Here is a 26,834-nt window from a genome sequence, read left to right as displayed (position 1 = left end):
GGGGAAAAAAAAAAAAAACTGTCAACCAAGAATACTATACCCAGCAAAACTTTCCTTCAGATATGAGATAAACAAAAGCTGCGAGAATTCATCACTATTAGTTCCATCTTATAAGAAATGCTAAAAGAGAATTCTTCAATCTGAAAGAAAAGGATACTAAAATGCAAAAAGAAAACATTTGAAGTCATAAAACTCACGGGTAAAAGTACATAGATACATTCAGAATACTTCAACATTGTGGCCAGGCATGGTGGCTCACCCCTGTAATCCCAGTACTTTGGGAGACCGAGGTGGGCAGATCACTTGAGTTCAGGAGCTCAAGACCAGCCTGGCCAACATGTGAAACCCTGACTCCACTAAAATACAAAATTAGCTGGGCATGGTGGCATGCACCTGTAATCCCAGCTACTTGGGAGGCTGAAGCAGGAGAATCGCTTGAACCCAGGAGGGGAGGTTGCAGTGAGCCAAGATTGCGCCACTGCACTCCAGCCTGGGCAATAGAGTAAGATTCTGTCTCAAAAAAAAAAAAAAAAAACTTTGGGGGGGGGGGGGGGAGGGATTGCATTGGGAGTTATACCTGATATAAATGATGAATTGATGGGTGCTGACGAGTTGATGGGAGCAGCACACCAACATGGCACAAGTATACATATGTAACAAACCTGCACATTATGCACATGTACCCTAGAACTTAAAGTATAATGAAAATAAAATAAAATATAAAAAAAAAACTTTAATATCATAATTCATAATTGTGATATATAATCCATATCTCTAGTAGGAGGACTGTGGGGAAAACTGTTACTGTGTCTACGTAGAAAGAAGTAGACATAAGAGACTCCATTTTGTTCTGTACTAAGAAAAATTCTTCAGCCTCAAGATGCTGTTAATCTGTAACCCTAGCCCCAACCCTGTGCTTGCAGAGACCCTTGCTGTGTTGACTCAAGGTTTAATGGATTTAGGGCTGTGCAGGATGTGCTTTGTTAAAAAAGTGCTTGAAGGCAGTATGCTTGTTAAAAGTCATCACCATTCTCTAATCTCAAGTACCCAGGGACACAATACACTGTGGAAGCCTGCTGAGACCTCTGCCTAGGAAAGCCAGGTATTTTCCAAGGTTTCTCCCCATGTGATAGCCTGAGATATGGCCTTGTGGGAAGGGAAAGACCCATAAAGGGTCTGTGCTGAGGAGGATGAGTGAAAGAGGAAGGCCTCTTTGCAGTTGAGATAAGAGGAAGGCATCTGTCTCCTGCTGTGCCTGGGAATAGAATGTCTTGGTGTAAAACCCAATTGTATATTCTATTTACTGAGATAGGAGAAAACTGCCTTAGGGCTGGTTTTCTATATGCTAGCGGCAATAGTGCTCTTTAATGCCCCGAGATGTTTGTGTAGTGCACATCAAAGCACAGCACCTTTCTTTAAACTTATTTATGACAGAGACCTTTGCTCACATGTTTTCCTGCTGACCCTCTCCCCAGTATTACCCTATTGTCCTGCCACATCCCCCTCTCTGAGATGGTAGAGATAATGATCAATGAATACTGAGGGAACTCAGACCAGTGCTGGCGAGGGTCCTGAGGGTCCTCCGTATGCTGAGCGCCAGTCCCCTGGGCCCACTTTTCTTTCTCTATACTTTGTCTCATTTCTTTTCTCAAGTCTCACGTTCCACCTGACTAGAAACATTCACAGGTGTGGAGGGGCTGGCCACCCCTTCAGAGGACTAAAAGACCCATCTATCCAAAATAATAACCACAGCAACCTGCTAAGAGATAGGCAACATAAAAAGATGTAAATTGAGAAAATGTAATGTACCATAGTTTAGAAATATTTTCTCCCTTCCAAAACTTTTATAGACAGAGTATACTTCGGGCTTGGCCACATGACTTGCTTTGATCATTGGAATGGTGGCAGGCATGATGTGACCCAAAAACATGAAAAGCAGTTGCACAACTGTGCTTATTTGCTTCCCCTTCTTCTATCACCATAAGATCATTCCCAGCTATCCTACTGGTTCCAGGAAGAGGATGACAGACAGGTGGAGCAGAGCAAAACCTCTCTAGCCAATTCTCATTTAGAATGGGAACTCCAGTCAATCCACAGATTTATAAGAATAAATGATTGCTGTTTCATGTTACTGAGTTTGTTTTGTTTTGTTTTTGAAACAGAGTCTCACTCTGTTGCCCAGGCTGGAATGCAGTGGCATGATCTCGGCCCACTGCAACCTCTACCTCTCAGGTTCAGGTGATTCTCCTGAGCATTCTGCCTCCCAAGCAGCTGGGATTACAGGCATGCACCACCATGCCCGGCTAATTTTTGCTTTTCTTTTTTTTTTGTATTGGAGACACAGTTTCACCATGTTGGCCAGGCTGGTCTTTAACTCCTGAACTCAAGTGATCCACCAGCCTTGGCCTCCCAAAGTGCTGGGATTACGCATGAGCCGTTGCACCCGTCCAACTGAGTTTTGATATGGTTAGTTATGTGGCATTCTTGTGGTAATAGTTAATTGGCATATGTAGCAATCAAGAAACAGTAAACATCATACTTAATAGTAAACCACTAAAAACATTATTTGGCTGGGCACAGTGGCTCATGCCTGTAATCCCAACACTTTGGGAGGCTGAGGCAGGTGGATCACTTGAGCCCAGGAGTTCGAGACCAACCTGAGCAAAACAGTAAAACCCTCTCTCCAGCAAAAAAAAAAAAAAAAAAAAAAAAATAGCCAGGCATATGGTACACACCTATAGTCCCAGCTACTTGAAAGGCTGAGGTAGAAGGATCACTTGAGCCTGGGAAGTGGAGGTTGCAGTGAGCTGAGATCATGCCAATGTACTCCAGCCTGGGTGACAGAGCAAGACCCTGTCTCAAAATGTAACAAGATAAGAATATTTATTGCCGCATTCACTCAAAATTATATTGAAGATCTTAGGCAAGGAAATGGATATTAAAGGTATAAAAATTAGAATGAAAGAAATAAAATTACAGGAAAGTTGTTACGTTTGATTCTGTGATGGCAGAGGGTTTTGAGCAGAGGTAAAATGATCTGACTTACATGTTTAAAAGAGTATTCTGACTGCTCTGTAGAGAACAGAATGAATGGGGGAAAAGGCACAAACAGGAAGACCAGAAAGGAGGCTACTGCAACAATCCAGGCAAAAGACATGATGCTTAGATTGGGTCAGAGGTAGTGGAAATGTCAGAAGTAGTCAAGTTCTGCATAGATTCCAAAGGTACAGCTACATGCTTTACTGATGCGCTGGCTATGGGATAGAAAGAAAAGAGTCAAGGGTAATTCTGAGCATCTAATACAATGGATTTATTTATTTTTTGAGGGGGGTGGTTTGAGGCAGAGTCTCATTCTTGTTACCTAGGCTGGAGTGCAATGGTGCAATCTCGGCTCACTGCAACCTCCGCCTCCCAGGTTCAAGTGATTCTCCTGCCTCAGCCTCCCGAGTAGCTGGGATTACAGGTGCCCGCCAACACACCCAGCTAATTTTTTGTATTTTTAGTAGAGATGGGATTTCACCATGGCGTGGCCAGGCTGGTCTCGAACTCCTGACCTCAGGTGATCCTCCCGCATCGGCCTCCCAAAGTGCTGGGGTTACAGGCGTGAGGCACCGTGCCCAGCGCTACACTGGATTTATTGAGATCGGGAAGACAGAGAAAATGGTAGAGAAGAGGGGCAGGAATCGAGAGTTCTGTTTTGGGCCCGTTGCAATGGCTCATGCTTATAATCCCAGCACTTTGGGAGACTGAAGCAGGAGGGTCACTTGAGCCCAGGAGTTTAGGACCTACCTGGGCAACACAGGGAGACCCGTCTCTACCAAAAATTTTTAAATTAGCCAGGCATGATGGCATATGCATGTAGTCCCATCTGTTGGGAGGTTAAGGTGGGAGAATTGCTTGAGCCCACAAGGGCAAGGCTGCAGTGAGCTGTGACTGTACCACTGTACTCCAGCCTGGACAACAAAGTAAGACCCATCTCCAAAAATGTAAAAAAAAGAATTGTTTTGTACCCATTGATTTTGAAAAGTCAATTAGATATCCAAGTGAAAATGATGGCCGGGCACGGTGGCTCATGCCTGTAATCCTAGCACTTTGGGAGGCTAAGGAGGGCAGATCACTTGAGGTCAGGAGTTCAAAACCAGCCTGCCAACATGGTGAAAGCCCGTCTCTACTAACAACAACAAAAAAAATTAGCCGGGCATGATGGCAAGCCCCTGTAATCCCAGCTACTCAGCAGGCTGAGGCAGGAAAATCACTTGAACCCAGGAGGCAGAGGTTGCAGCAAGCCGAGGTCACATCACTGCACTCCAGCCTGGACAACAGAGCGAGACCCTATCTCAAAAAGAGAAGAAAAAGAGAAAATGAGTAAGCCACTGAATATAGGAATTAGAGTTCAGAGGAAAGGTTTGGGCAAGGGAGAGAAAATGGAAGTCCTCAGCAAGTAGATAGCATTTAAGGCCTTAGAGTTAATGAAATGACCCACAGTGTGTATGTAGAGGGAGAAGAGGTCCAATGACAGAGCCCTGTGTATTCCACTGTTTAGAGGTCGGGAAGCTGAAGAAGAACCGGCAAAAGAGACCTGGGAGAAGGAGCCAGTGAAATATGAGGAGAATCAAGAAACCAAATGAAGAAAGTGATTCAAGATATGGTATTATGTTTTCATAGAAAATGACCTTAGGAGACACTGCTAATGATTTTGAAATGAAGATGACACCCTCGACGTTTTTTTTTTTTTTTTTTTTTTTTAGGTGGAGTCTTGCTCTGTCTCCCAGGCTGGAGTGCATTGGCACAATCTTGGCTCACTGCAACCTCGGGCTCCCGGGCTCAAGCAATTCCCTGCCTCAGCCTCCGGAGTAACCGGGATTACAGGCGTGAGCCACCACGCCCAGCCTCAACATATTTTCAAATGATACAATAAGATTTATATTATAGGCCAGGTGCGGTGACTCACACCTGTAATCCCAACACTTTGGCAGGCTGAGACGGGCAGATCACGAGGTCAGGAGTTTGAGACCAGCCTGGCCAACATAGTGAAACTCCATCTCCACTAAATGTACAAAAATTAGCCAGGCACAGTGGCGCATGCCTGTAGTCCCAGCTACTTGGGAGGCTGAGGCAGGAGAATCACTTGAACCCAGGAGGCAGAGGTTGTGGTGAGCCAAGATCGTGCCACTGCATTCCAGCCTGGGCAACAGAGCAAGACTCCGTCTCAAAAAGAAAAAAACTATATTGTATTATTACTATTATATATTATACCTAGCCTATATTAGAGAGAACTAATAGGACAAAATGTTAACAATTGTTGGATTTAGATGAATGACATACAGGTGTTCACTATGCATTCCTTCAACTTCTCTGCATGTTTGACTGTTTTCATAATAAAGAGATTAGGGTGATTGTTTTTGAGGGTTTGAGACAGGGTCTTGCTCTGTCGCCTGGGCTGGAGTGCAGTGGCACCATTATGGCTTACTGCAGCTTCAACCTCTTGGGCTCAAGGAATCCTCCTACCCCAGCCTCCCATGTAGCTGGGACCACAGGCATGCACCACAACTCCTAATTTTTTGATGTTTTGTAGACATGGGGACCTCACTTCATTGCCCAGCTTTGTCTCAAACTCCTGGGCTCAAGTGATCCTCCTGCCTCAGCCTCCCAAAGTGCTGGGATTACAGGCATGAGCCACCATGCCCAACCTGGGGATACTATTTTGAGAATAATGAGTAATAAACCACATTCATTTAACTGTTTTTAAGGTCAATAACTTTATATTCCTCTAATACCAGGTTGTGGTATCCAAACACCATTTCCCACTAAAAAAGACCATGAATCGCTGGGGAAAAAAAAAAAAAGGTAGCTGATACGAGCTCTGGTCTAGATATGCACAAAATGAGCCCAGAACATTTTATATTAAATCGCAAGAAAACTGGAAATTTATGTCAGAAGGACTCAGGAACTAACTTGAATAAGTTCCCACTGGCCAAAACTGTCCTATTTTGGCCAGTGGGAACAAAATAGTGATGGCAGCAGCAGGCTGTCTGCAGTGGCTGCTGCCATCACACCAGCTACAGCAGAGAGGTATGGCCAGGGCTGCACATTCCATGGAGCCAACAGGAGCTAGGGACAAGAGGAATCCTTGTCCCTTCCAAGTTGGGGTGGGAGCTCCCTGGGTGCCGCTGCAGCTGCCCAAGCCACGGCTGTGGACCCGGGCATACCTGTACTTTCAGGGCAGGGAGCAGGCAGGAGCCCCGCCCTCCCAGGTGTAGTTATAGCCACTCAAAGAGTGGTTGCAGACTCAGGAAGCCCTGTCCTCTTGGGGCCCTAGAGGGCCTCACGGACTCAGAAATTCCTGCTCCCATTGCCTGGCTTCTCCCTGCTGTTGATGCCTACTCCAATCTCAGAGCAAAGTCAGAGCAGAGCCTGGGCCCTGTCACAGCCTAGCCGAGTGTGCACATACTCGGGGCAGAGCTGACACACCAGTCCCCTGCTGCTTCATTCCCCTACAGATTTTGGGTGCCAATGAGCATAGGAGGGAAGCCAACTGGGGTCTGAAGGCAGCTCAGCACTGGCCTGCAGGCACCTCTTGGCACCTACAGCCTGGGCACCATGAATGGCAGCAGGAGGCAGACAGGCTCCTGGGTGGATGGGGCAGGTCCCTGGTAAGGCCCCACTTTCAAGCCAGGGAGGGCCTGAGGCTGGGGACCGGGCTGCCCATCCCACTATGGGAGTGGGAACTTGTGGTGACCATTCCAGGCCCACCCATGGCTGCCCATGGACCAACTGGCATGCACTTCCTCCCCTCTAAGGCCCATAAAAGCCCAGGCTCTGAGCAGATGTCAGGACAATCAGCTACCCAATCAGCAGAGAGGAGCTACCCACACCAAGGCCTCCTCTCTGTGAGAGCTGCAGATGTTGGCACAACCAGCTGCAGAGAGGAGCAACCAACTTTCGGGCCTCCTCTCTGCTGAGAGCTGCAGAGACTACGGGATGACATGCCTGCAGAGAGAAGCCACCCACTCTAGGGCCTCCCCTCTGCTGAGAGCTGCACAGATGACAGGACAACCAGCTGCAGAGAGGAGCTACCCTCCCTGCTGATAGCTGAACACTTGTCAGGACAACTTGCCTAGCAGAGAGGAGCTATCCTCTCCGCTAGGAGCTGAACACTCCTCAGGACAACCTTGCTAGGGAAAGGAGCTGCCCCTGCAGGTTTCCTTTGAGCTGTTCTATTGCTCAATAAAGCTACTGTTTGTCTTGCTCACCCTTCACTTGTCTGCATACCTCATTCTTCCTGTCTCAGGACAAGAACTCAGGACCCACCAAATGGTGAGGTTAAAAGAGCTGTAACACAAACAGGGGTGAGACATGACCCTTGCTTGCCATGTTGTGGGTGAAGGCAAGAAGAGCTGCAGCCCTTCGGGGAGCCGAGCCCTGGGAGCTCCCCAAGCCAGGGCTGTGACTCCCTCTTTGAGGCCCCGCTGTTCCTGGCATCTCCAAGCTTCCAGGCACCAATATGTTCCCCAGTGCCAGCTGTGGAAGCTGCTTGCCATGTGCCTGGTCCAGCCGCAGGCTTGCAGGGAGCTGGTGCCATGCTGGCACCTGGAACTGCCAGCCCCACTGCAGCACCCGGAATGTCTGACCATGCACAGTGGCTGGACCCAATGCTCACTCACATACCCCTAACTGTTCCATGCCTGTCTCACCCTTGGCAGGCATGGGACCCAGGCTGGTAGCATGAGCGAAGCATAGGCTGCCAGGCTGGGTGGGCGAAACGAGCCCAGAGGGCCTGAGCAAAACTGGGGCAAAGGCACCACCAGCCACAGAAGTTTCGGGCCAGAAAAAGGACACCCCAAAGATCCCCTAATAACAGGACAAGCATCAAAAATGATAACTGGGCACGGTGGCTTACACCTGTAATCCCAGAACTTTGGGAGGCCAAGGCAGGCGGATCACCTGAGGTCAGGAGTGTGAGACCAGCCTGGCCAACATGGTGAAATTCTGTCTCTACTAAAAATACAAAAATCAGCCGGGCGTGGTGGCAGGTGTCTGTAATCCCAACTACTCAGGAAGCTGAGGCAGGGGAATTGCTTGAACCTGGGAAGCGGAGGTTGCAGTGAGCCGAGATCACACCGCTGCACTCTAGCCTGGGTGACAGAGCAAGACTCCATCTAAATAAATAGAAAAATAAATAAATAAATAACTGGGCTGGGTGCAGTTGCTCATGTCTGTAATCCCAGCACCTTGGGAGGCCAAGGCAGGAGGATCACTTGAGGCCAGGAGTTTGAGACCAGCCTGGGCAACATGGTGAGACCCTGTCTCTACAAAAAAATTAAAAATTAGCCTGCTGTGATGGCACATGCTTATAGTCCTAGTTACTTGGAAGGATGAGATGAGAGAATCACTTGAGCCCAGGAGGTCAAGGTTGCAGTGAGCTTTGTGCTGCTGCACTCCAGCCTGAAAAAAGAGACCCTGTCTCTAAAAGAAAAAAAAGATAACTAGCAATAATTGAGTACATCACATATGTGTTAAATTATGAGTTCATAATGGTACTTAAGAAAAACCTCACTGGTCAACTTTGGAAGATGCTGGGGAACCAACTCACTACTTTGAAAGCTGGTAAAATAAGTGAGAAACAATCAAGTATTTATTCTGCCTTTCCTAGGAAATGTATCTCTGTGTAACAAATAGTTAATGTGGAAGTTTCTCCTTATAGAAGTATTCTACCTAATACTTCTATAGGAATTCATTCAAAGAAGGAATGGATAATATTATTTTCTAGCCTTTTATTTGAGACAGGGTCTTGCTATGATGCCCAGGATGGACTCGAACTCCTGGGCTCAAGTAACTCTCTTGGCTCAACTTTCCAAGTAGTTGGGACTACAGTCATGTGCCACCATGCCCAGCTTTAACTCCTCTATTAATGAACCTAGACCAGTGGTTCTTAATCAGGGTCAATTTTGTCCCCCAGAGGACAACTAGCAATGTCTAGACACATTTTTCTATTGTTATAGTTGGGAAGAGGTGCTACTGGCATCCATTAGGTAGAGGCCAGGGATGCTGCTAAACATCCTACAATGCACAGGACAGCCCCCTACAATCAAGAATTTTCCAGTCCAAAATATCAATAGTGCCACGGTTGAGAAACAAATATCAGTTATTAATATCACAAAAAGACCACCATTGTATACCTCCAGATAGAAGTGCTAAAACCACCTACAAATTAGTTTTGCCAAAATAAATCTAAATTTGATTAAGTTACCAATTTATATCAAATACAGAGGATGGAGGAACATGCTAAATTACAACAGAAATCAAGACTCTAAGAAACCCTACAGGACAAATGAACTAGTTTAAAACAAATAGTAAGAAAAAAAGACGGAGAGTAAGCATAGATCTGCAAAGACTTAACATGGCTGGGTGTGGTGGCTCACACCTATACTCCCAGCACTTTGGGAAGCCAAGGCAGATGGAATGCTTGAGCCCAGGAGTTGAGACCAGCCTGGGCAACGTGGCAAACTCCATCTCTACAAAAATACAAAAATTAGACAGGTGTGGTGATGCCCACCTGTAGTCCCAGCTACTCAGAAGGCTGAGACAGAAGAATTGCTTGAGCCTCGGAGGTGGAGGTTGCTGTGAGCCGAGATCAACCCACTGCACTCCATCCTGGGTGATAGAGCCAGACCCTGTCTCACAAAAAAAAAAAAAAAGAGAGAGAGACAGACAGACAGACATATCACCTGTAAAGTACAGGCCTAATTTAGATTTTGATTCAAATAAACAATTTTTAAAAATCAAACGTAAGACAGTGGGGAAAATGTAAACAACTGGATGCTTGATGATATGAAGGAACTATCGTTATTTTTTGGTGTGACAATACTGTGATTTGGTTTTAAAGAAGAATCCTTATCATTTAGAGATAACGTACTGAAAAGTTTACAGGATGAAATGATATGTTGGAAATATACACAAATATGGAGTGAGGAAGAGGGCACGGGTATAGATGAAACAAGATTGGCCATGAATTGCTGCTCATTGGAGAATCACTGGTATAGAAGGGTAAATGAAAGTGATACTTTCACCTAGGCCAGGTCAAATATGACAACAGTACAACTGAGGCAAAGGCAAGTCAATTTTGCACTATGGGTTTCCAACAAAATGGTCTTACTAATCCAACGTAAATAAACATTCATTATTCTATTCTGCGTGTATGTGTTAAGACATTTTCCATCATAAAAGTTTGAAAACAACAACAAAAGGTTTTTTTTTTTGAGACAGAGTCCCGCTCTTGTCGCCTAGACTGGAGTGTAATGGTGCGATCTTCGCTCACTGCAATCTCCGCCTCCCGGGTTCAGGCGATTCACCTGCCTCAGACTCCCGAGTAGCTGGGATTACAGGTGCCCGCCACCTCGTCACGCTAATTTTTTGGTATTTTTAGTAGAGACGGGGTTTCACCATGTTGGCCAGGCTGGTCTCATCTTCTCCTGATTGAACCACAGTCACAGCCTCCTTCCTAATCAGTCTTGGCCAGGCTGGTCTCATCCTCTCCTGATTGAACCACAGTCACAGCCTCCTTCCTAATCAGTCTCCCTGCCTCCATACAACCACCGCAATCATCTTTCCAAAATAGGCATCTGGCTCTTTGGCTTGGAATTACCATTACTATTACAGTAATTCTCAAACATGATAAAGGGTCAGAACCCAGTACCGGTTAAAAGATCTATAATATTACTTAAACAAAATGAGGCATAAATTCCTAGTGTTTACAGATGTCATACAACAATAGAAAGCAAATTCACAAATAGTTGTAGATGTTAACATTAAATATGATGAATGAGCGTGTGCTGAGACCAAACGCCTCCAGAAAAAAGAACAGGAGGCACGTGCCCTGGCAATTCTGTGAGGCTGGCCTGCCTCCACCGGCTGTGGAAGGATTGCGAACGTCTCCCCTCCTCTCGCTCCAAACTTGTGCAATACCTTCCCTTGTAGGGCGCACCAAGACAGCATCTGGCCTTCTCTTGACTCTAAGGCATCATGTATCATTTATGACCGTCTTTATTCTTTTCTCAGTAGCCCTCGACAAGTGAGTAGTACTTCTTGGCTCCAACTCTCATAAACGTGTAACCAGACACCATTGGAAGACAGTAACCCCACGCGATACGGACTGTGCTTGTATTAATTTTCTTTTAAGGTTACTACAGAAATATTAATACAGTACTTGAGAATTCCTGAAGGACGCAGTCTCGCTTCCTCAGCTTGCTCAGCCGGCCTCCGCACCCGATACCGCAGCTTTCACTCCCGCCGCCCACCGTTCCGCCGCTAGGGGGCAGGCGGCTCAACGACGCCCATTTAAACTGTTTGCCCCGGAGTGGCCCGCCGGGATCGCGTGTCACCACCCAACCCTGGCGATGATTGGCTATTTTGCCGAGGCCGGAGGCGGAGCCAGCGGCAGAACCGGAAGTGTCTGGTACGGCAAGTGCACAGAGTCCGCAGACTGCGTGCGCACCCAGGCACCGCGCCGACTTAAAGAGGCCAGTTGCAGCCCCTCCTCCGGCCTGAGGGGACAGACCGTGTTCCTACGTGGAGGGCGGAACCCTCACACTGAGGAGGGCTGGGTCACACTGAGGGGAGGAGTCACCTTGAGAGGAGGGGTCACAATGACTAGTGGAGTCACTCGGAGATGGGATCTCACTGCGTGGGAGGAACACAGAGCAAGGGGGTGCAGCACTGAGGTGTTCTGACACACACTGACGGTGGCAGTGCCACATTGGGGAAAAGTGCCCCCGAAAGGGAGGTGTCTCCGAGGGAAAGCGTTCTTTGAGGGGGTGGGATCTTGCGGAAGGAGGGGTTTCCCTGCAGGTGGTGGCTTCTCTCTTAGAGTCGTTTGGACAAAGTAGTAAGAGGGAGGTCCCGGCTGGGTAGTCACAGGGCGGAGGACCTGGACTCTCTTCTTTATTGGGAGGCGGCAGGATGAAGTGAGGAGGAGTCGGGGCTAAGCTGGGTATGGGCCGGCCAAAGGCTCCCTATAGCCCCGAGGTATCACAACCTCCCGTGAAGGTAGAAGGTGTTAGGGAGGCCAGAGGTTCAAGGTGTCGGAGTCGAAGAGACCTGGGAAATGGACAGGGTGGGCCGGGGCGCAGGCCAGGAAGGTGGACAGGTTGCTGGGCTGCCTCGGATTACGACTGGGCCTGAGGGGCCTACGTTTCTGCCCCGTTGGTCCCTGGAGCCCAGGAATCCGGCAGGTTTCTGAGCCCGACCCTCAACGGACAGTCCCAGGGAGGAGAGGGGACTCCCTGGGCAGCTAAGCTTCGCATGCGCACCATCAGCCCTTAATTCCCTTCCGTTATTCAAGTTCAGGCCTGAGCTTATTTGACCCGGGCGGCCCAGGGCGTCGCGGCCAGAGAGCTGGGAGGCGGGGGTGCGCACCTGAGGGGGCGTGGCCGCTGCCGGGAGGCCGGGCTGGAAGGAGTTAAACGGAGGCCGGGCCCAGCCCCGCCCCGGCAGGCCGCGGAGCCTGAGCCCCGGCGGGCTAAGCGGAGGCAAGCCGCCTGCCCGCCCGCCCGCTCTCCGCCCGCGGCGATGCTTATGGCCCGCGGGCCCTGGGAAGCGATGCCGGCCACGCGTCGCGCCACCGTCACCGCCACTGCCGGTCCAGGCCGGTACCAGGCTACGTTCTGGAGCGAGCGGAGCTGCGTGCCACCGGGCCCAGCTAGCCGGCTGGCCGGGGGGCGGGTCCAGGATTTCGGCTGATCTTCCATTTCAGGCGGAGCGGGTGTCCAGGCGCCCGGATCGGGCTGGGCCCCGCCCATGGCAAGCGCGGCCTGCCGGCCCGGGGACCTGCCATGTGAGGCAGGCCCGGGCTGGGGGGCCGGCCATGGCCGGGGAACGGCCTCACTGCGGGGCCTCTGGGCCCGGGCCTGGAGAGGTGCCGGGGAGGGGCCCCGGGGCCGGGGGGCTCGGGCGGAGGCCCGGGCCGCGGCCGCCCCTCCTCCTACCGGGCTCTCCGCAGCGCCGTGTCTAGCCTGGCCCGTGTGGACGATTTTCACTGTGCGGAGAAGATCGGGGCCGGCTTCTTCTCTGAGGTCTACAAGGTAGGACCGGCCGAGAGGGCAGAGGGGCGGGACCGAGCCTTCAACCAGAGGCTGCAACTAGGGAGCCAGGAGTGCGGGGAAGAGGGTCCAGACTCGGGCGACCCTCCCGACCTGCCCGACCCTCGCCGGCCGCCCCCGCCCCCAGGTTCGGCACCGACAGTCAGGGCAAGTCATGGTGCTGAAGATGAACAAGCTCCCCAGTAACCGGGGCAACACACTACGAGAAGTGCAACTGATGAACCGGCTCAGGCACCCCAATATCCTAAGGTTAGCGGCCCCAGTCTCTGGGCAGCTTGCTGGGCGGGAGAGAAAGGGAAAGATCCAAAGATCCCACGGGAAAAGTGGAACTGAGGAGGAGCTGAGGCCCTTAACAGCCTACCCTGCTATCTTCCGCCTTCTCTTGCAGGTTCATGGGGGTCTGTGTGCACCAGGGACAGCTGCACGCTCTTACAGAGGTGAGGATAGACCAGGAAGGAGGGATCCCCACCCCCCCTTCACCCCCAAGGATAAAGGCAGTCAACAGGCCTGATGGATCTACGGAGGACTAGTGAGAGGCAACAGGATCCTCCTCCCAGGGGAGGCTTTCCTGAACTTCCCTTTAGGCAAACCACATATAAAAGGCCTCAGCTGGTCTTATTCTCTGTATCCCCTAGAATAGTGCTGTCCAATAGAATTTTCTTCAGTGATGGAAATGTTCTCTATCTGTGCTGTCCTATACAGTAGCCACTAGCCACATGTGGTTAAATTTAAATTATGTTAATTGTTTAGATTTTTTTTGTGTGGGTCAGCTTGATTAAATTAAAATTTTTTTAAATTATTTAAATTGTTGCACATGGCTAATGGCTACTGAGTTAAACAGGGCAACCCTAGAACATGGATGGAGGGTCCTACAGCACAATCTTACCCCTCTGACCTCTGTGATCCTCCGGAGTGTCCCCTAGCTTATAAGTGGGGGACCTAGAATACAGACTGAAGTCTGACATCCATTCCCATTCTCTTCCTATGCACCAGTATATGAATGGGGGGACCTTGGAACAGCTGCTCAGCTCCCCTGAACCCCTATCCTGGCCTGTCAGGCTCCGCCTGGCCCTGGACATTGCCCGAGGCCTGCGGTACCTGCACTCCAAAGGTGTATTTCACCGGGACCTCACATCCAAGGTAGGCTAGTGGGGTGGTTGGAGGCATGAGAGAGGGTTTGAGACTATTAGGTTGTAACTGGCCTGTGGACGTTGGAATGTGGATAATAGATACATTAGGATGTTGGAGTGGCAAGGCATTGGAGAATATTGGGGGACCAGGGTGAGGGGAGTGCTTGGAGGGACTGAATAGCACGCTGTGTTTGGAGTGTTGGGTGATGTTGCAATATTGAAGTGCCTTGAAAAACTGGGAGAGCAGAGAGGGTTGGGGTTATGCTAGAGTGACAGGGCTTTGGGTTATACATTGGGAGGCCAGAGAGCAGAAGGTGATGAGTGCTTGGGGATACTATGTGTGTGTGTGTCAGAACTGTCTAGTCCGACGGGAAGATCGAGGCTTCACCGCTGTCGTGGGTGACTTCGGGCTGGCTGAAAAGATTCCTGTGTATAGGTGAGGTCAATGTCCCTGTTCTCCCCAAATCTCCCAGAGTGCCCCTATCTGATGTCCCCAGAGCCCCAGTGATGTTTCCCTTGGGGAGAGGAGGGAGTTCACCTCATCCCCTTTTCCCTGGGGGAGATGTCTGAGTAGGATGTTTCTGACCACCCTGCCCCTGCCCCTGCAGGGAGGGGGCAAGAAAGGAGCCATTGGCTGTGGTGGGCTCCCCATACTGGATGGCTCCAGAGGTGTTACGGGGTGAGCTGTATGATGAGAAGGTGAGACATCAACCCTTCAGATCCCCAAGGCCTTCCGAGACCCTTGAGGTATTCTCATAAAGCCCCATCCATCCCCAAAACAACCCTACCAGATCTTCAGGAGTCCCCAAGATCCCTTTGCCCCTCACAGGCACCCTTCCAACACATGAAAACTGTCAAGATCCCCCACCCTCAACCAAATTCAGCTATATTCTGTCAAAATTCTGAATTGAAAACTGTTAATTCTTCCACGACACTATTATCTCTGACCCCCAGGCTGATGTCTTTGCCTTCGGAATTGTCCTCTGTGAGCTCATCGCCCGAGTACCTGCAGACCCTGACTACCTACCACGCACTGAGGTGAATGTCTCCAGGTTTGCAAATGAAGAACTCCAGACTAGCCGGCTCATAACCAAGGAGGACTTCCTAGAGGTTGAGGTTCTGACGGGGGAGCAGAAGGAGAACCCAAGAAAAGCTGACTTGGAGGTCCCTCCTTCTGTCCCCACAGGACTTTGGCCTGGATGTGCCTGCTTTCCGAACTCTGGTGGGGGATGACTGTCCACTGCCTTTCCTGCTTCTGGCCATCCACTGCTGCAGCGTAAGAGCCTCACAGTCCTTCCTGCCCCACCCTGCCCCCAACCATAAGCTGCCATGGCTGCCCTATGGGACCCAGGTGATGGGAGGAAACTCAGAGACCCTCTTTCGGAGCACTGAGTGAAGCCGTTCCCGTCTCTACCCATCAGCTGGAACCCAGCACCCGTGCCCCCTTCACCGAAATTACCCAGCACCTGGAATGGATCCTGGAGCAGCTGCCTGAGCCAGCCCCACTCACCAGGACTCCCCTGACACACAATCAGGGTAAGTGAGCATGACCTTGACCCAGCTTAAGTCCTTTAGCCTTTCTCATCCTTAAAACTCAGAGATGACATGGAGGAGGCTAAATATATTTATTAGTTGAAAAGGCTGGCGGTCGGGCTGGGGTATGGTGGGAGGACATCTCAAAGAAGACAGTGCCTAATGCTAAAGCTTGAGGGAGGGGAGGGAAACAAGTAAAAGGGGCCTGGAGATGACATCACCCCTTTCCAAAGCACCAGGTGAGACTCCCTTTTTCAAGCTCTAGTCCCACCAGCCTCCTAGAGAATAGTGAGGCTCTCAAGGAGCTGTGATCAAATGCTGAGGACAGTGATTCCAGACTTCTCTGTCTACAGGCTCTGTTCCAAGAGGGGGTCCCTCTGCCACGCTTCCTAGGCCAGACCCCCGGCTTTCCCGAAGCCGGTCAGACCTCTTCCTGCCCCCATCACCAGAATCACCCCCAAACTGGGGGGACAATCTGACTCGAGTCAACCCCTTCTCACTACGGGAAGACCTCAGGGGTGGCAAGATCAAGCTTTTGGACACACCCAGCAAGCCAGTCCTGCCTCTTGTGCCACCATCGCCATTCCCCTCCACTCAGCTGCCCTTGGTGACCACCCCGGAGACGCTGGTCCAGCCTGGAACACCTGCCCGCCGCTGCCGCTCACTACCTTCATCCCCTGAGCTCCCCCGCCGTATGGAGACAGCACTTCCAGGTCCTGGCCCTCCCCCCGTGGGCCCCTCGGCTGAAGAGAAGATGGAGTGCGAGGGCAGCAGCCCTGAGCCGGAACCTCCAGGACCAGCGCCCCAGCTGCCTCTGGCCGTGGCCACAGACAACTTCATCAGCACCTGTTCCTCGGCCTCCCAACCCTGGTCCCCTAGATCAGGACCTGTCCTCAATAACAATCCCCCAGCTGTGGTGGTGAACTCCCCACAAGGCTGGGCTGGGGAGCCCTGGAACCGGGCCCAGCATAGCCTGCCCCGGGCGGCAGCCCTGGAGCGGACAGAACCCTCGCCACCCCCTTCAGCTCCCCGGGAGCCTGATGAGGGGCTGCCCTGTCCTGGCTGCTGCCTCGGCCCCTTCAGCTTTGGCTTCCTGTCCATGTGCCCCCGCCCCACACCAGCTGTTGCCCGCTACCGCAACCTGAACTGTGAGGCGGGCAGTCTCCTCTGCCACCGAGGGCACCATGCCAAGCCACCCACACCCAGCCTGCAGCTGCCCGGGGCACGCTCTTAGCAGTGGAGCCTGTGGTCTCAGGCCTCCAACTTTGGCCTTCAGGACACCCTGTAAGAACAGAGCACACTTGCTGGACAGTGCCAGTTCCAGATGGGCTGACTGGCTCTTCTCCCTGTGTAGGGGAGCCCCAGCATGGACTCGAGGGATAGAGCACTTCCAGTTCGATCCCCGGCTCGTGTTCCCATGGGGATCACTGAACCAGACACAGCATTGCTGACACATGAGACTAACACGTGCAATTATTTAAAAAGATTTCAATAAAACTGCCTGGCTGGCTCCGGGCCGCCCCTATCCACTCAACCCGTACGCCCTCCTCCCCCACCCCATTCTCCCATGGGAAGTTCTTGCGGGGAGGCCAAAGTCCCTTCTAGAGGTAGCTTCACCCTTTTCCCAAGAACAGTCCAGTTTCGGGAAGAGGCAGCAGGCAGCAGGCTGGCTGGAAGTGTCAGGTGTGGATCAGCTGGTGGCTGGACACTGCCCAAAATGAGGGAACACAGGGAGGACATGGTCTGAGGACCCGCAGGCCTCAGGTTAGGAAGGAGGGGCACAGTTTCTTGTTGGCATGAGTGTCTGGAAGAGTAAAGTATCGGTAAGCTCCATGGTTGACTTAACTGAACCCTCATCCCGCTCACCCCGTCTCCCCCTCAGTTCTTGACAGCCACATCACCAGCCTCCCATAAGTTCTAGGCCTTACCTGTCCCTCTCCCTGCCCACCCCATCCTAACATAAGGAGACCAAGCAACTGGAGGCTGTGGAAGAACTTTCATCCCAGGTACAAGTTTTCCCTCAGGCCCCTGGGTCCCTGCTCTGAGTCCCTCTGCCCCTGGACTCCCCATGCCTTGGCCCCATCCCTCACTCTTACCAGTTCAGTGTAAAGGGCTGTCCTAATCTGGAAATCTGAAAGCTGTCATCTCACAGATGAAGGGAAGAGAACTTCTACATGCCTCTGTCTCCGTTGTCCAATGCCATGACCAATATTTTTGTAGCTTGGTACATTTTGAACTTTGAACATAAAGCCTAAAAAGTAATAAGGTAGAGCTGGGATATTCTCTGGACCCCTCCTATCCCACTCTCCCTTCTCTCCCCTTTCCCTGCATAAAACGTAAGTCCTAACTCGCTTTGCCTGCCTAAGGCCACATCTGGGCATGGTTCAGGACAGATGTCTGGAGTTCAACTAAAACAGGCTTTAGAACCAGCAGAGGGAAAAATCACTCCAGGTCATAAAGATGGGAAGGCCAGGCCGGGCGCAGTGGCTCATGCCTGTAATCCCAGCACTTGTGGGAGGCCGAGGCGGGCGGGTCACGAGGTCAGGAGATCGAGACCATTCTGGCTAACACGGTGAAACCCCATCTCTACTAAAAGTACAAAAAATTAGCCGGGCGTGGGGAGGCTGAGGCAGGAGAATGATGTGAACCCAGGAGGCGGAGCTTGCAGTGAGCCGAGATTGCACAACTGCACTCCAGCCTGGGAGACAGAGCGAGACTCCGTCTCAAAAAAAAAAAAAAAAAAGATGAGAAGGCCAATTAGGGAACATAAGGAGGCTGCCACCCTGTTTCAGGGTCCCTAGGGTTGATCCTCAATGGTACCCCACTGCTCCCTTGATCACAGTGAAGTGGAGCGTCAATGGTACCCCCGCTGCTCCCTTCCTTGCTTCACTGAGGCAGCTTTAGTGCCCCGAGTGGCTGCTACTGAGAAAGTACAACCTCAGTTTGGGTGGCCTTGTCAAAGGATGGAGAAATGCTGCTGTCATCAGCTGTGGAGCCTTAACTAAATCCTTAATGTCTCCCCCTAAAAGCTAGCATAGGTCCAACCTAGTAGTTACTGAAACAAAAAAGCATGTGCCAGGGACTTCTAGGTGGAAAGAGAATGGAGAATAAGATTGCCTCAAGAAGTTATTAATCAAATAGAGGAAACAGACAAATAGGCAATTACAGTGTTGATTTATGGGAGAGTTCTGAGGGAAGCAGGTGGGGAGGAAATCTGATTACCATGTCTTTATGGAGGGGATTATGGAGTTGAAAATACCCAAAGTCCTAACAAACTTACCTAGTATGTTGTATATCATCAGTCAACTTCCCATCCTTGTTAGAGCTGAGGCCAGTCCAGTATGAATTCCCTGAATCACCATTTGGCAACAACCAATTTAAAGTGAAGTAAGAATGCTGAGGGGAGATTCAGAGAGACCAGAGATATGTGGAGAGTGATGAGAAACACGGAAGAAAATGCATGCCCTAGGGAGGCCTCGGCTTCGGCAAGGGGGCTGTATATATGACAGCTCTTTGGTAACTGGTCCCTGAATCCACCAAGTGCCACCCTGCAGGTGCAGGCTCAGTGCTCAATTTGCCCTCCAGCTGAGTAAGAATCTCTGCCAGCCTTTGGAGGGGAGTCATTGTGTGTGCTGTTCTGGCCCCAAGGAACTAATCCCTACAATCCAGCCCACCAGGTGTGGGACCTCTCTGCCTGAGAAGCCACAAGAGTCAAGGAACCTGTCAAGCAGCCCAGGGAGCTGACCAGCAAGCTGAGATGAGATACAGATTAAAGTACAGGCCGGGTGCGGTGGCTCACACCTGTAATCCCAGCACTTTGGGAGGCTGAGGCAGGTGAATCACCTGAGGTCAGGAATTAGAGACCAGCCTGACCAATATGGTGAAACCCCATCTCTATTAAAAATACAAAAATTAGCTGGGCGTGGTGGTGTGTGACTGTAGTCCCAGCTACTTGGGAAACTGAGACAGGAGAATTGCTTGAACCCAGGAGGCAGAGGTTGCAGTGAGCTGAGATTATGCAATTGCACTCCAGCCTGGGTGACAGAGTGAGACTCTGTCTCAAAAAAAAAAAAAAAAAAAATGTAGATATGGTTCCTAAGTTTCCACTCTCATGCCAACTCTAATCAGTTAGTAGGGGCTGCCTGGACCACTGTGCTGAAAAGATGCAGAGGTTGTTTCCAAGCTCAGAGGTCAAGAGTTTTGTGATTCTCAGTTTCTTCCATGGAAAAGGAATGACCACCCCAGCCATGTATGCACTGCCATTCCTGACTTGATGACATATGTCCCTTTACTGAATAGTACCCACTACAGTCTGTGAGTAAGGATATGCTTACTGATTGTTGATAAATTTCACTGAATGTGACCAGCTTGGAAGACAGAGTTTCACAATGTTTTTGGCTCTCCTGCCAAGTTTTCGAAGTAACTGAGATGTAAAAGCAGCTTTTCTGATGCACTGTCCATCCCGTCGGACAGCAGGTGTCTAAAAAGCAGAAAGAGTGTGATAGCAGCAACAGTTGGGATGAAAGTAACTACTCAGCAATCTTTTGCTAACAATATTCTCCTAGGGCTAATCTCAGCACTTTCATGGACTTCTATGATCTTTGCAATCTTTCTTTTGCATCCCCTGGAAACACCGTACCTGTCCTTACTTAGTAAAAAGACTTTAACATTCAACAACATTCCTTCTTAGCAATCTAGGAGGTTTGTCTTAATAGGGCTAATTTTATTACCCCAATTTCTGAACAATTGCAGTCCACCCTGACACTTTACCTAACATCTCTTGGGCCCATCTCCTCCACTCCCTAAAGCACCCCCCACTGCACATCCAAGACTCCCACTCCTCCAGCACTGGCCCCCTCCTTCCCTCTCCAATTTCCTACAAGCAGAAAATGTTGGGTCCTGTTTTGCAGAAACTGAGCTCTCACCATTTCCCTCAAAATTTCTCTTCTCTGTTCTTCTTTTCCTGACTATCCATAAGAAATAAATATCCCTCTTTCTTCAACATCCTACATCCCAATCTGCACTTCTGATCCCCAGACCACCTCTCTCCATTGCTTTGTTCCATCAGTCCTACCTTCATCATTCAAAAATCATTCGCTCCCCACTAGCTCCCTCTCTTCTCTCTACATGATCTCATGTCCCCACTCTGCTACTCCCTTGAGTTACTGTCCTATGGCAACTTAAAGGAATAAAAAGAAATCCCTGCTGGGCACAACGGCTCACATATGTAATCCCAGCACTTTGGGAGGCCAAGGCGGGGTGGATCACCTGAGGTCAGGAGTTCAAGAGCAGCCTGGTCAACATGGTGAAACCCCACCTCTACTGAAAATACCAAAAAATACCCAGGCACTGTGGCGCACACCTATAATCCCAGCTACTCGGGAGACTGAGGCAAAAGGATCGCTTGAACCCAGGAGGCAGAGATTGCAGTGAGCCGAGATCACACCACTGCACTCCAGCCTGGGAGTGCACTTCAGTCTCACAGAGTGAGACTCCACCTCAAAAAAAAAAAAAAAAAGGCCGGGCGCGGTGGCTCAAGCCTGTAATCCCAGCACTTTGGGAGGCCGAGATGGGCGGATCACGAGGTCAGGAGATCGAGACCACCCTGGCTAACACGGTGAAACCCCGTCTCTACTAAAATACAAAAAACTAGCCGGGCGAGGTGGCGGCGCCTGTAGTCCCAGCTACTCGGGAGGCTGAGGCAGGAGAATGGCGTAAACCCGGGAGGCGGAGCTTGCAGTGAGCTGAGATCTGGCCACTGCACTCCAGCCTGGGTGACAGAGCGAGACTCTGTCTCAAAAAAAAAAAAAAAAAGAACAGAAAAGAAAAGAAATCCGTATGGCCAAATGGAAGAAGGTGAGGGGATAAGTGGAACACTGAAAGGTAGGCAGGGGTGTTGGAAGCCATGTTAAGGATTTTTTATTTTTATATTATGAGAAAGAGAAAGTCAGTGTAGGATTTTACACAGAGGAATTTTGTTCACTAGCTATATCCCAAGTGCCTGGGCACAGTGCTAGAACATATTATATGTTACGTATTCCATAACTGTTTATGTAATCAATTAACTGGAATGCTCTAGATTGGGATGACATGATCAGATTTTTGTTTGTAAAGAATTACCCTGGCTCCAATATGAAGAATGGACTGCGGGGAGAGGAGTGAGTAGGAAAAACATTTAGAAAGTTGCTGCAGCTATCCTTGCAAAAGATGAGGATGGGCAAAAATCCAAATGGATTTATAGACTTGGTGATGGAAAGTGGAGGGAATTCCTCTCAGAGTGGAAGATGAGGGCATCTGCTGAAAGTGAGGGAGAAGGAGTTATTATGGAGAGCAAGCTGACCACTGCAGAGGTTGCCAGGCAGTGCTGAGAGACTAGAGTCTCAGTGGCACTGAGCAAAATGATTCCACAATTTGTCACACCTTGGTGCTGACTGTGGGCAGTTGGGTTCATCCAGAGTTGAAATTTTGCCCATCAGGTGCACTAGAAGGATAACGGAACAAAGAAGTGAGTGAGCCATGTGTGGTGGCTCACGACTGTAATCTCAGCACTTTGGGAGGCTGAGACAGGAGGATCACTTGAGCCCAGGAGTTCGATACCAGCCAGGGAAACATAGTGAGACCTTGTCTCTATTTAAACAAACAAACAAAAAAGTGAGTAGTAAAAGTGATGGGCTCCAAACCCATGATAGGTAGGGAGAGAAGTGTGGACAGGAGACAGCTGATGGGAAGGGAGAAAAAGGGGAGTCAGCAGATTGGAGGCCTCAATGAGATCAAAAAAGTTTGGGGAAAACCTGGAGGAGTGGTGGGCAGCTGTGATCAGAGTGGAAGTCTGAAACCATCCTTTTGCCAGAAGAGCAGTTTGGGATGTAGAGGTCTAAGGTGCTGCTAAGAGAATGGGCAGCCCTGGCATGAAACTGATGGTCACAGAGGTTCAGGTTAAGGAAATGAGGGCAAGGGGTGTCTGCACATAATCTTGCTGTCTTATGCCTGGGGAGATCAACCAGATGACCCCCAAGCTAGACAGAGCCTAAACCTGATCATAGCCCAAAAACACCCCAGTCTCCTTGGGCCTGGCACCTTGCCTAGACCCTCAGCCTGTTTTGACACAGCCTTGCCTCTTTTATGTGTCTCTCTCCCCATCTCCACCTACTGGCTAGGGTCCTGCTTTCAAAATGAATGGACACCCCATCCTAGTTCCCTACACCACAATTCTAGGCTCCACCTCACTGTGAGTGCTGAAAGCCTCACTGCCTTGCCCAACCACCAGGTTGCACTCCATGTCAGTCAGTTAGTCTTACCCTTTGGGGAGATCTCAGCTATAATTAAAATTAATGAAAAGTGAGGACCCTGTCTTTAGAAAGATGTGCAAACCGCCAAGTTCACATCCAAATTTGGGGGCATTCCAGATCTTTGTCACTGATATCAACAGGAAGAAACCTTGGACAGTGTGATTTGGACTGCTGGCTGCCATCCTCCTCTACCCCACAGGATGAGCCTTGGAGCTCGGTGGGTCCCCCTAAATCCAGTATGCAGCTTGGTCCTTCTCTCTGTTGGCCAAGGCTGAACAGCTCATGTCAGCCACCACTCTGGTTCACTGCCCCTTTCCTGAACACTTCACAGGCCCCTGGGTGATAGACCCCTTCCACTAGTATCTCCTTGCTCCAATCCATCCCTCCCTTCTCTCCTCTCCCCAGAGCGGACACCTGATGAGCGGCATGTGAAGAAGGGCTTCAGTCTGTTCTCCATGTTGCTCAGTTTCTGCTCCAAGGCCCTCCTCTGTTGCTCCTCACTTTGCAAGGTCTCCTTCGTCTTCTCGCTGTCTGTCTGGCAGGCCTGTAGCTGCCCTTCGGCCATCTGATGAGCCCTCTGTTCCACCTGTAGTGCTTCCTGACTCTGCGCCAGCTCTCTCCTGGACCCCTGCAGATCCTCTGCGCTCTGTCCCAGCTGCCTTATCTTGAGGTGGAGCTGTTGCCTCAGGCTGCTGTTAGTGGCTTCCAGAACCCTGTTCATCTGCTGGAGCTGCTGAGACACCTGCAGATCTGTTTGGCCACAGAGATTGGTGGATGTCTTCTCCAGCCCTGCCCTAGTGCCCTGAGACTGCAGCATCAGCCCTTTTTCTGCTTCTTGCAACTTTTTGCATCACAGGCTGAAATACAAGATTTGACTGCCTAAAGTGTAAGGAGGTACTGGATTAGGTGAGGACAATTCAGGAAGACAACAGCCCTGGCTGGAAACCAAACCCAAAGCTAAGGATGTGGTGGTAGTGACTATGAGCCCTGCTGAGGAAGGTCAGCTTTGCGGGGAAAGTTCGGTGTAAGTGGGAAGTGGGGACAGCCTTACTCACAGCGCACTCCCAGGCAGATGACGGCTACTCCTAACAGTAGGCAGGTGAGGAGCAGGCCGAGCAGGAAGTATCGCAGGCAGGCTGTGCGGCCTTAGGGGGACAGTGGGATGGATGCGGGCAGTCAGCCCCCGGAAAGAATGTAGAGACGAGGGGACAGGTCCGTGGGGGAGACCCCTGGGGAAGGCATCCCTAAGAGGAGGGCGGTGCAGAGCTGAGGGGGCAACCATGGTGGTTTCTGTTGGGTAGCGGGGTGTTTCGCAGGTAGGGGAGAGGGTGTTCCAGAATCAGAGCTGGTAAGGACTCAGGGGCGTAACCTGGGAGAAGGGGAAGGAAATATCAGACCGAGAGTGGGAGAGAAGAGAAGGGGGGCAGGAAGGCGAATTGGGACCATCCGCAGGGGGGCGGTGCACGTCGGATTCAGACGCACCCGATGTAGGTGAATGGGGCAGGGCAGCCGGGGCGGTCGGAAGGGCTGCGCCTGGACTCATCCTGGGAAGAGCTGCACCCCGCGGGGCCCAGCGCCATCCGCAGCCGGGACAGGCGCGAGCACGTGTCCCCGCCGCTGCCCCGCACACTCACTCACAGGGGAGAGTCCGCCCGACAGCTAGTGACGTCACGGCGCTCCAGGACGCAGTTGGCTGCTCCGCCTTGACCGCTGTCGAGGGGAGCATCCAGTTTGAGATGGGAAGCCCGGAGTATTGCCCCTTCTCCTCCTGTGCACCCGCTTCGCCCTCGCCACTGGGAAACTCCAGTCTGCCCCACGTTGCCCGCTAGAGTTGCTCTGGGATACCCTGTCACTCTACTGAGTTCCTCCTCTGCCAGGGACTCTCTCGGTTCCCTCCTGGGTCTCACCGTATCTTTTCCCGGGGACCCCCTCATCTCTCCTAGTTCTCCCTTTATCGCGTCCTCAGGGGCCCCTTATCTGTCGGCCCCAAACCCTCTCCCCCTTTGCTCTCATCCAACTCCCATCCCCCCTTTTCCCTCCCATGGCTCCCCATTTCCCATTAGAACTCATCCTCCACAGGGCTGCCCTATCCCTCCGCAGCCCTTATCTCCCTCACTGGGGTCTCCACCTTGTGGGAGGAATCTTTCTTCCTCCCCTGGCTCCCATTTATCCTGTTCCTATTCTTCCGTTTCCTAAGAACCGCCCTCCTCCTTTCCCCAGGGTATTGTGCTCTCAAGAATATTGTGGGCCATGGTGTGGGGGTGCACGCCTGCAATCCCAACACTTTGGGAGGCCAGGGCAGGAGGATCACTTGAGCCCAGGAGGTCGAGGCTGCAATGAGCCATGATCATGCCACTGCACTCCAGCCTGAGTGACAGAGCAAGACTCTGTCTCAACAACAACAAAAACATTGTGGACTCCCCGGCTCAAGACACAGCCCCCCAACAAACACACATCCCCCAGGCTCTCCAAACCTGCTTTGTCACCTAGTCCAGAAGAAGCCAAGCTTGAGGGTCCCCCTGGCACTGGGGCACTTGAACATTCTCATAGGTGAGTTCCCCATCGTCGTCAGCCCCCGGGTCTGGAGAGAAGAGAAGAGGGACCAAGGTGGGAGTCGGGAATAGGATCTGTGGGGTGGGGAGTGGGGATGCAGGATCAAGGGAAGACCTCATCCCCCTTACCCTGTCCTAACCGGCTGGAGATGCTCTTCTTCAGGGGAGCCTTCACAAACCTCAGATCTGCATAGGTGATGGCCTCAGCCATGGTCCTGAGCAGCTCTGCCCCAGCTCGTCTTCCCTGTCATCCACCGTCCTCCCTTGCTCCTCTTTTCTCTGTCCCTTTACAATTAGGCTCTGTGTTCCCTCTGTGACTGCACGGTTTATCACCTGGCCCTGTGACTTCCAGTCACAAAAGAGGAAGGTGTTAGCAAGTCTCAAACAGATGGGCTCAATGAAGCAGAAGGCATCCCTGGGCCAGGGCCAGAGGGGCCACGGAGGGGACGCTGAGGTCCAGAGCACAGGGGTAGGGGCTGGGTCTGTCCCCATGTCCTCCCTGTGCTTCCTCTCCATGCATCTTAGACCCATGTGGGCCATACTGGACCCCAAACTCGGTCCTCCTGGTTATCTGCCCTGATCTGCCCCGCCCTCCTCCTGGCTGCCTTGTCCACTGGGGCTTATGATGTGTAGCTGCAGCTGCACTGACCCAGATGATCTCCCCAGCTCCAGAGTGAGGCTCCATTCTCCCCATGAGACTGGGGGTTCCTGGTTTGCATCCCTCGCTCCTCATCATCCTGGGGTTTCCAGTAACTGGGGGTTCAGGAACAGGTCCGGGCCAGGGGTGAACATAAGGAACATCCATGGCTGCAGCACCTCTGGAAAGGCATGCGGCAGCACTGCCCCCCATGCATCCTCATGGGGAGCCAGGGAGCAGGTGAGCATGGGAGCTGCAGAGGGCTTAAGAAGGACTGCAGCTTCCTAGGCAGAGGCAAGGCAGGAGCAGAGCCAGAGGCCGAGCACAGATTCTGGACCAGCAGAGGTTTTGACATTTTCTTGGTTTGGTTTTGGTTTTTCTCTTATTTTCACAGCAAAGTTCTTCCTTTAAAAAGTCCCAAAGCTGTCCCTTCACACCCAGCCCCAAGGAAAAAGGGGGCATTTGTGGTGGAAGACCCAGGGACTGCCAGGCCTTCATAGGTGTTGGGGGCCTGGCTGATGGAGGAGACAGGGAACCAGTTGGGGGAGAAGGGGGCAGCTGAGCAGGGGTGCCCAAAGGCACTCCCTAATGATCTT

General features: G+C 51.2%; 3 protein-coding genes across 3 annotated transcripts in view; 1 reads left to right on the top strand and 2 right to left on the bottom strand.

Moving 5' to 3' along the window:
• CIMIP2B (ciliary microtubule inner protein 2B) overlaps window positions 1–12,521 on the bottom strand; it is a 54,889-nt gene extending 42,368 nt beyond the window's left edge. The window contains exon 1 of the mRNA XM_017857774.1: window positions 11,207–12,521. The gene's annotated coding sequence lies outside the window, so the exon portion shown is untranslated. The remainder of the gene's footprint in view (window positions 1–11,206) is intronic.
• A 301-nt stretch (window positions 12,522–12,822) lies between these two features.
• On the top strand, window positions 12,823–17,285 carry TESK1 (testis associated actin remodelling kinase 1). The gene is given in 11 exon segments (XM_017857772.1): window positions 12,823–12,927; window positions 12,929–13,079; window positions 13,225–13,346; window positions 13,486–13,534; window positions 14,091–14,237; window positions 14,581–14,663; window positions 14,836–14,926; window positions 15,182–15,265; window positions 15,414–15,503; window positions 15,649–15,763; window positions 16,114–17,285. Coding segments are annotated over 11 exon segments (1,878 nt in total). The 5' UTR covers window positions 12,823–12,862; the 3' UTR covers window positions 16,995–17,285.
• On the bottom strand, window positions 17,233–26,320 carry CD72 (CD72 molecule). The gene is given in 10 exon segments (XM_017857773.1): window positions 17,233–17,564; window positions 17,857–18,011; window positions 19,041–19,156; window positions 20,095–20,240; window positions 23,464–23,799; window positions 24,105–24,194; window positions 24,688–24,759; window positions 25,524–25,577; window positions 25,580–25,630; window positions 25,731–26,320. Coding segments are annotated over 9 exon segments (1,080 nt in total). The 5' UTR covers window positions 25,813–26,320; the 3' UTR covers window positions 17,233–17,564; window positions 17,857–17,878.
• Window positions 26,321–26,834: the final 514 nt, after the last annotated feature.

This window comes from Rhinopithecus bieti, unplaced genomic scaffold, assembly GCF_001698545.2.
Source record: "Rhinopithecus bieti isolate Rb0 unplaced genomic scaffold, ASM169854v2 scaffold_47691, whole genome shotgun sequence".
Classification (NCBI taxonomy): domain Eukaryota; kingdom Metazoa; phylum Chordata; class Mammalia; order Primates; family Cercopithecidae; genus Rhinopithecus; species Rhinopithecus bieti.
This window is presented reverse-complemented; position numbering and strand designations above follow the sequence as displayed.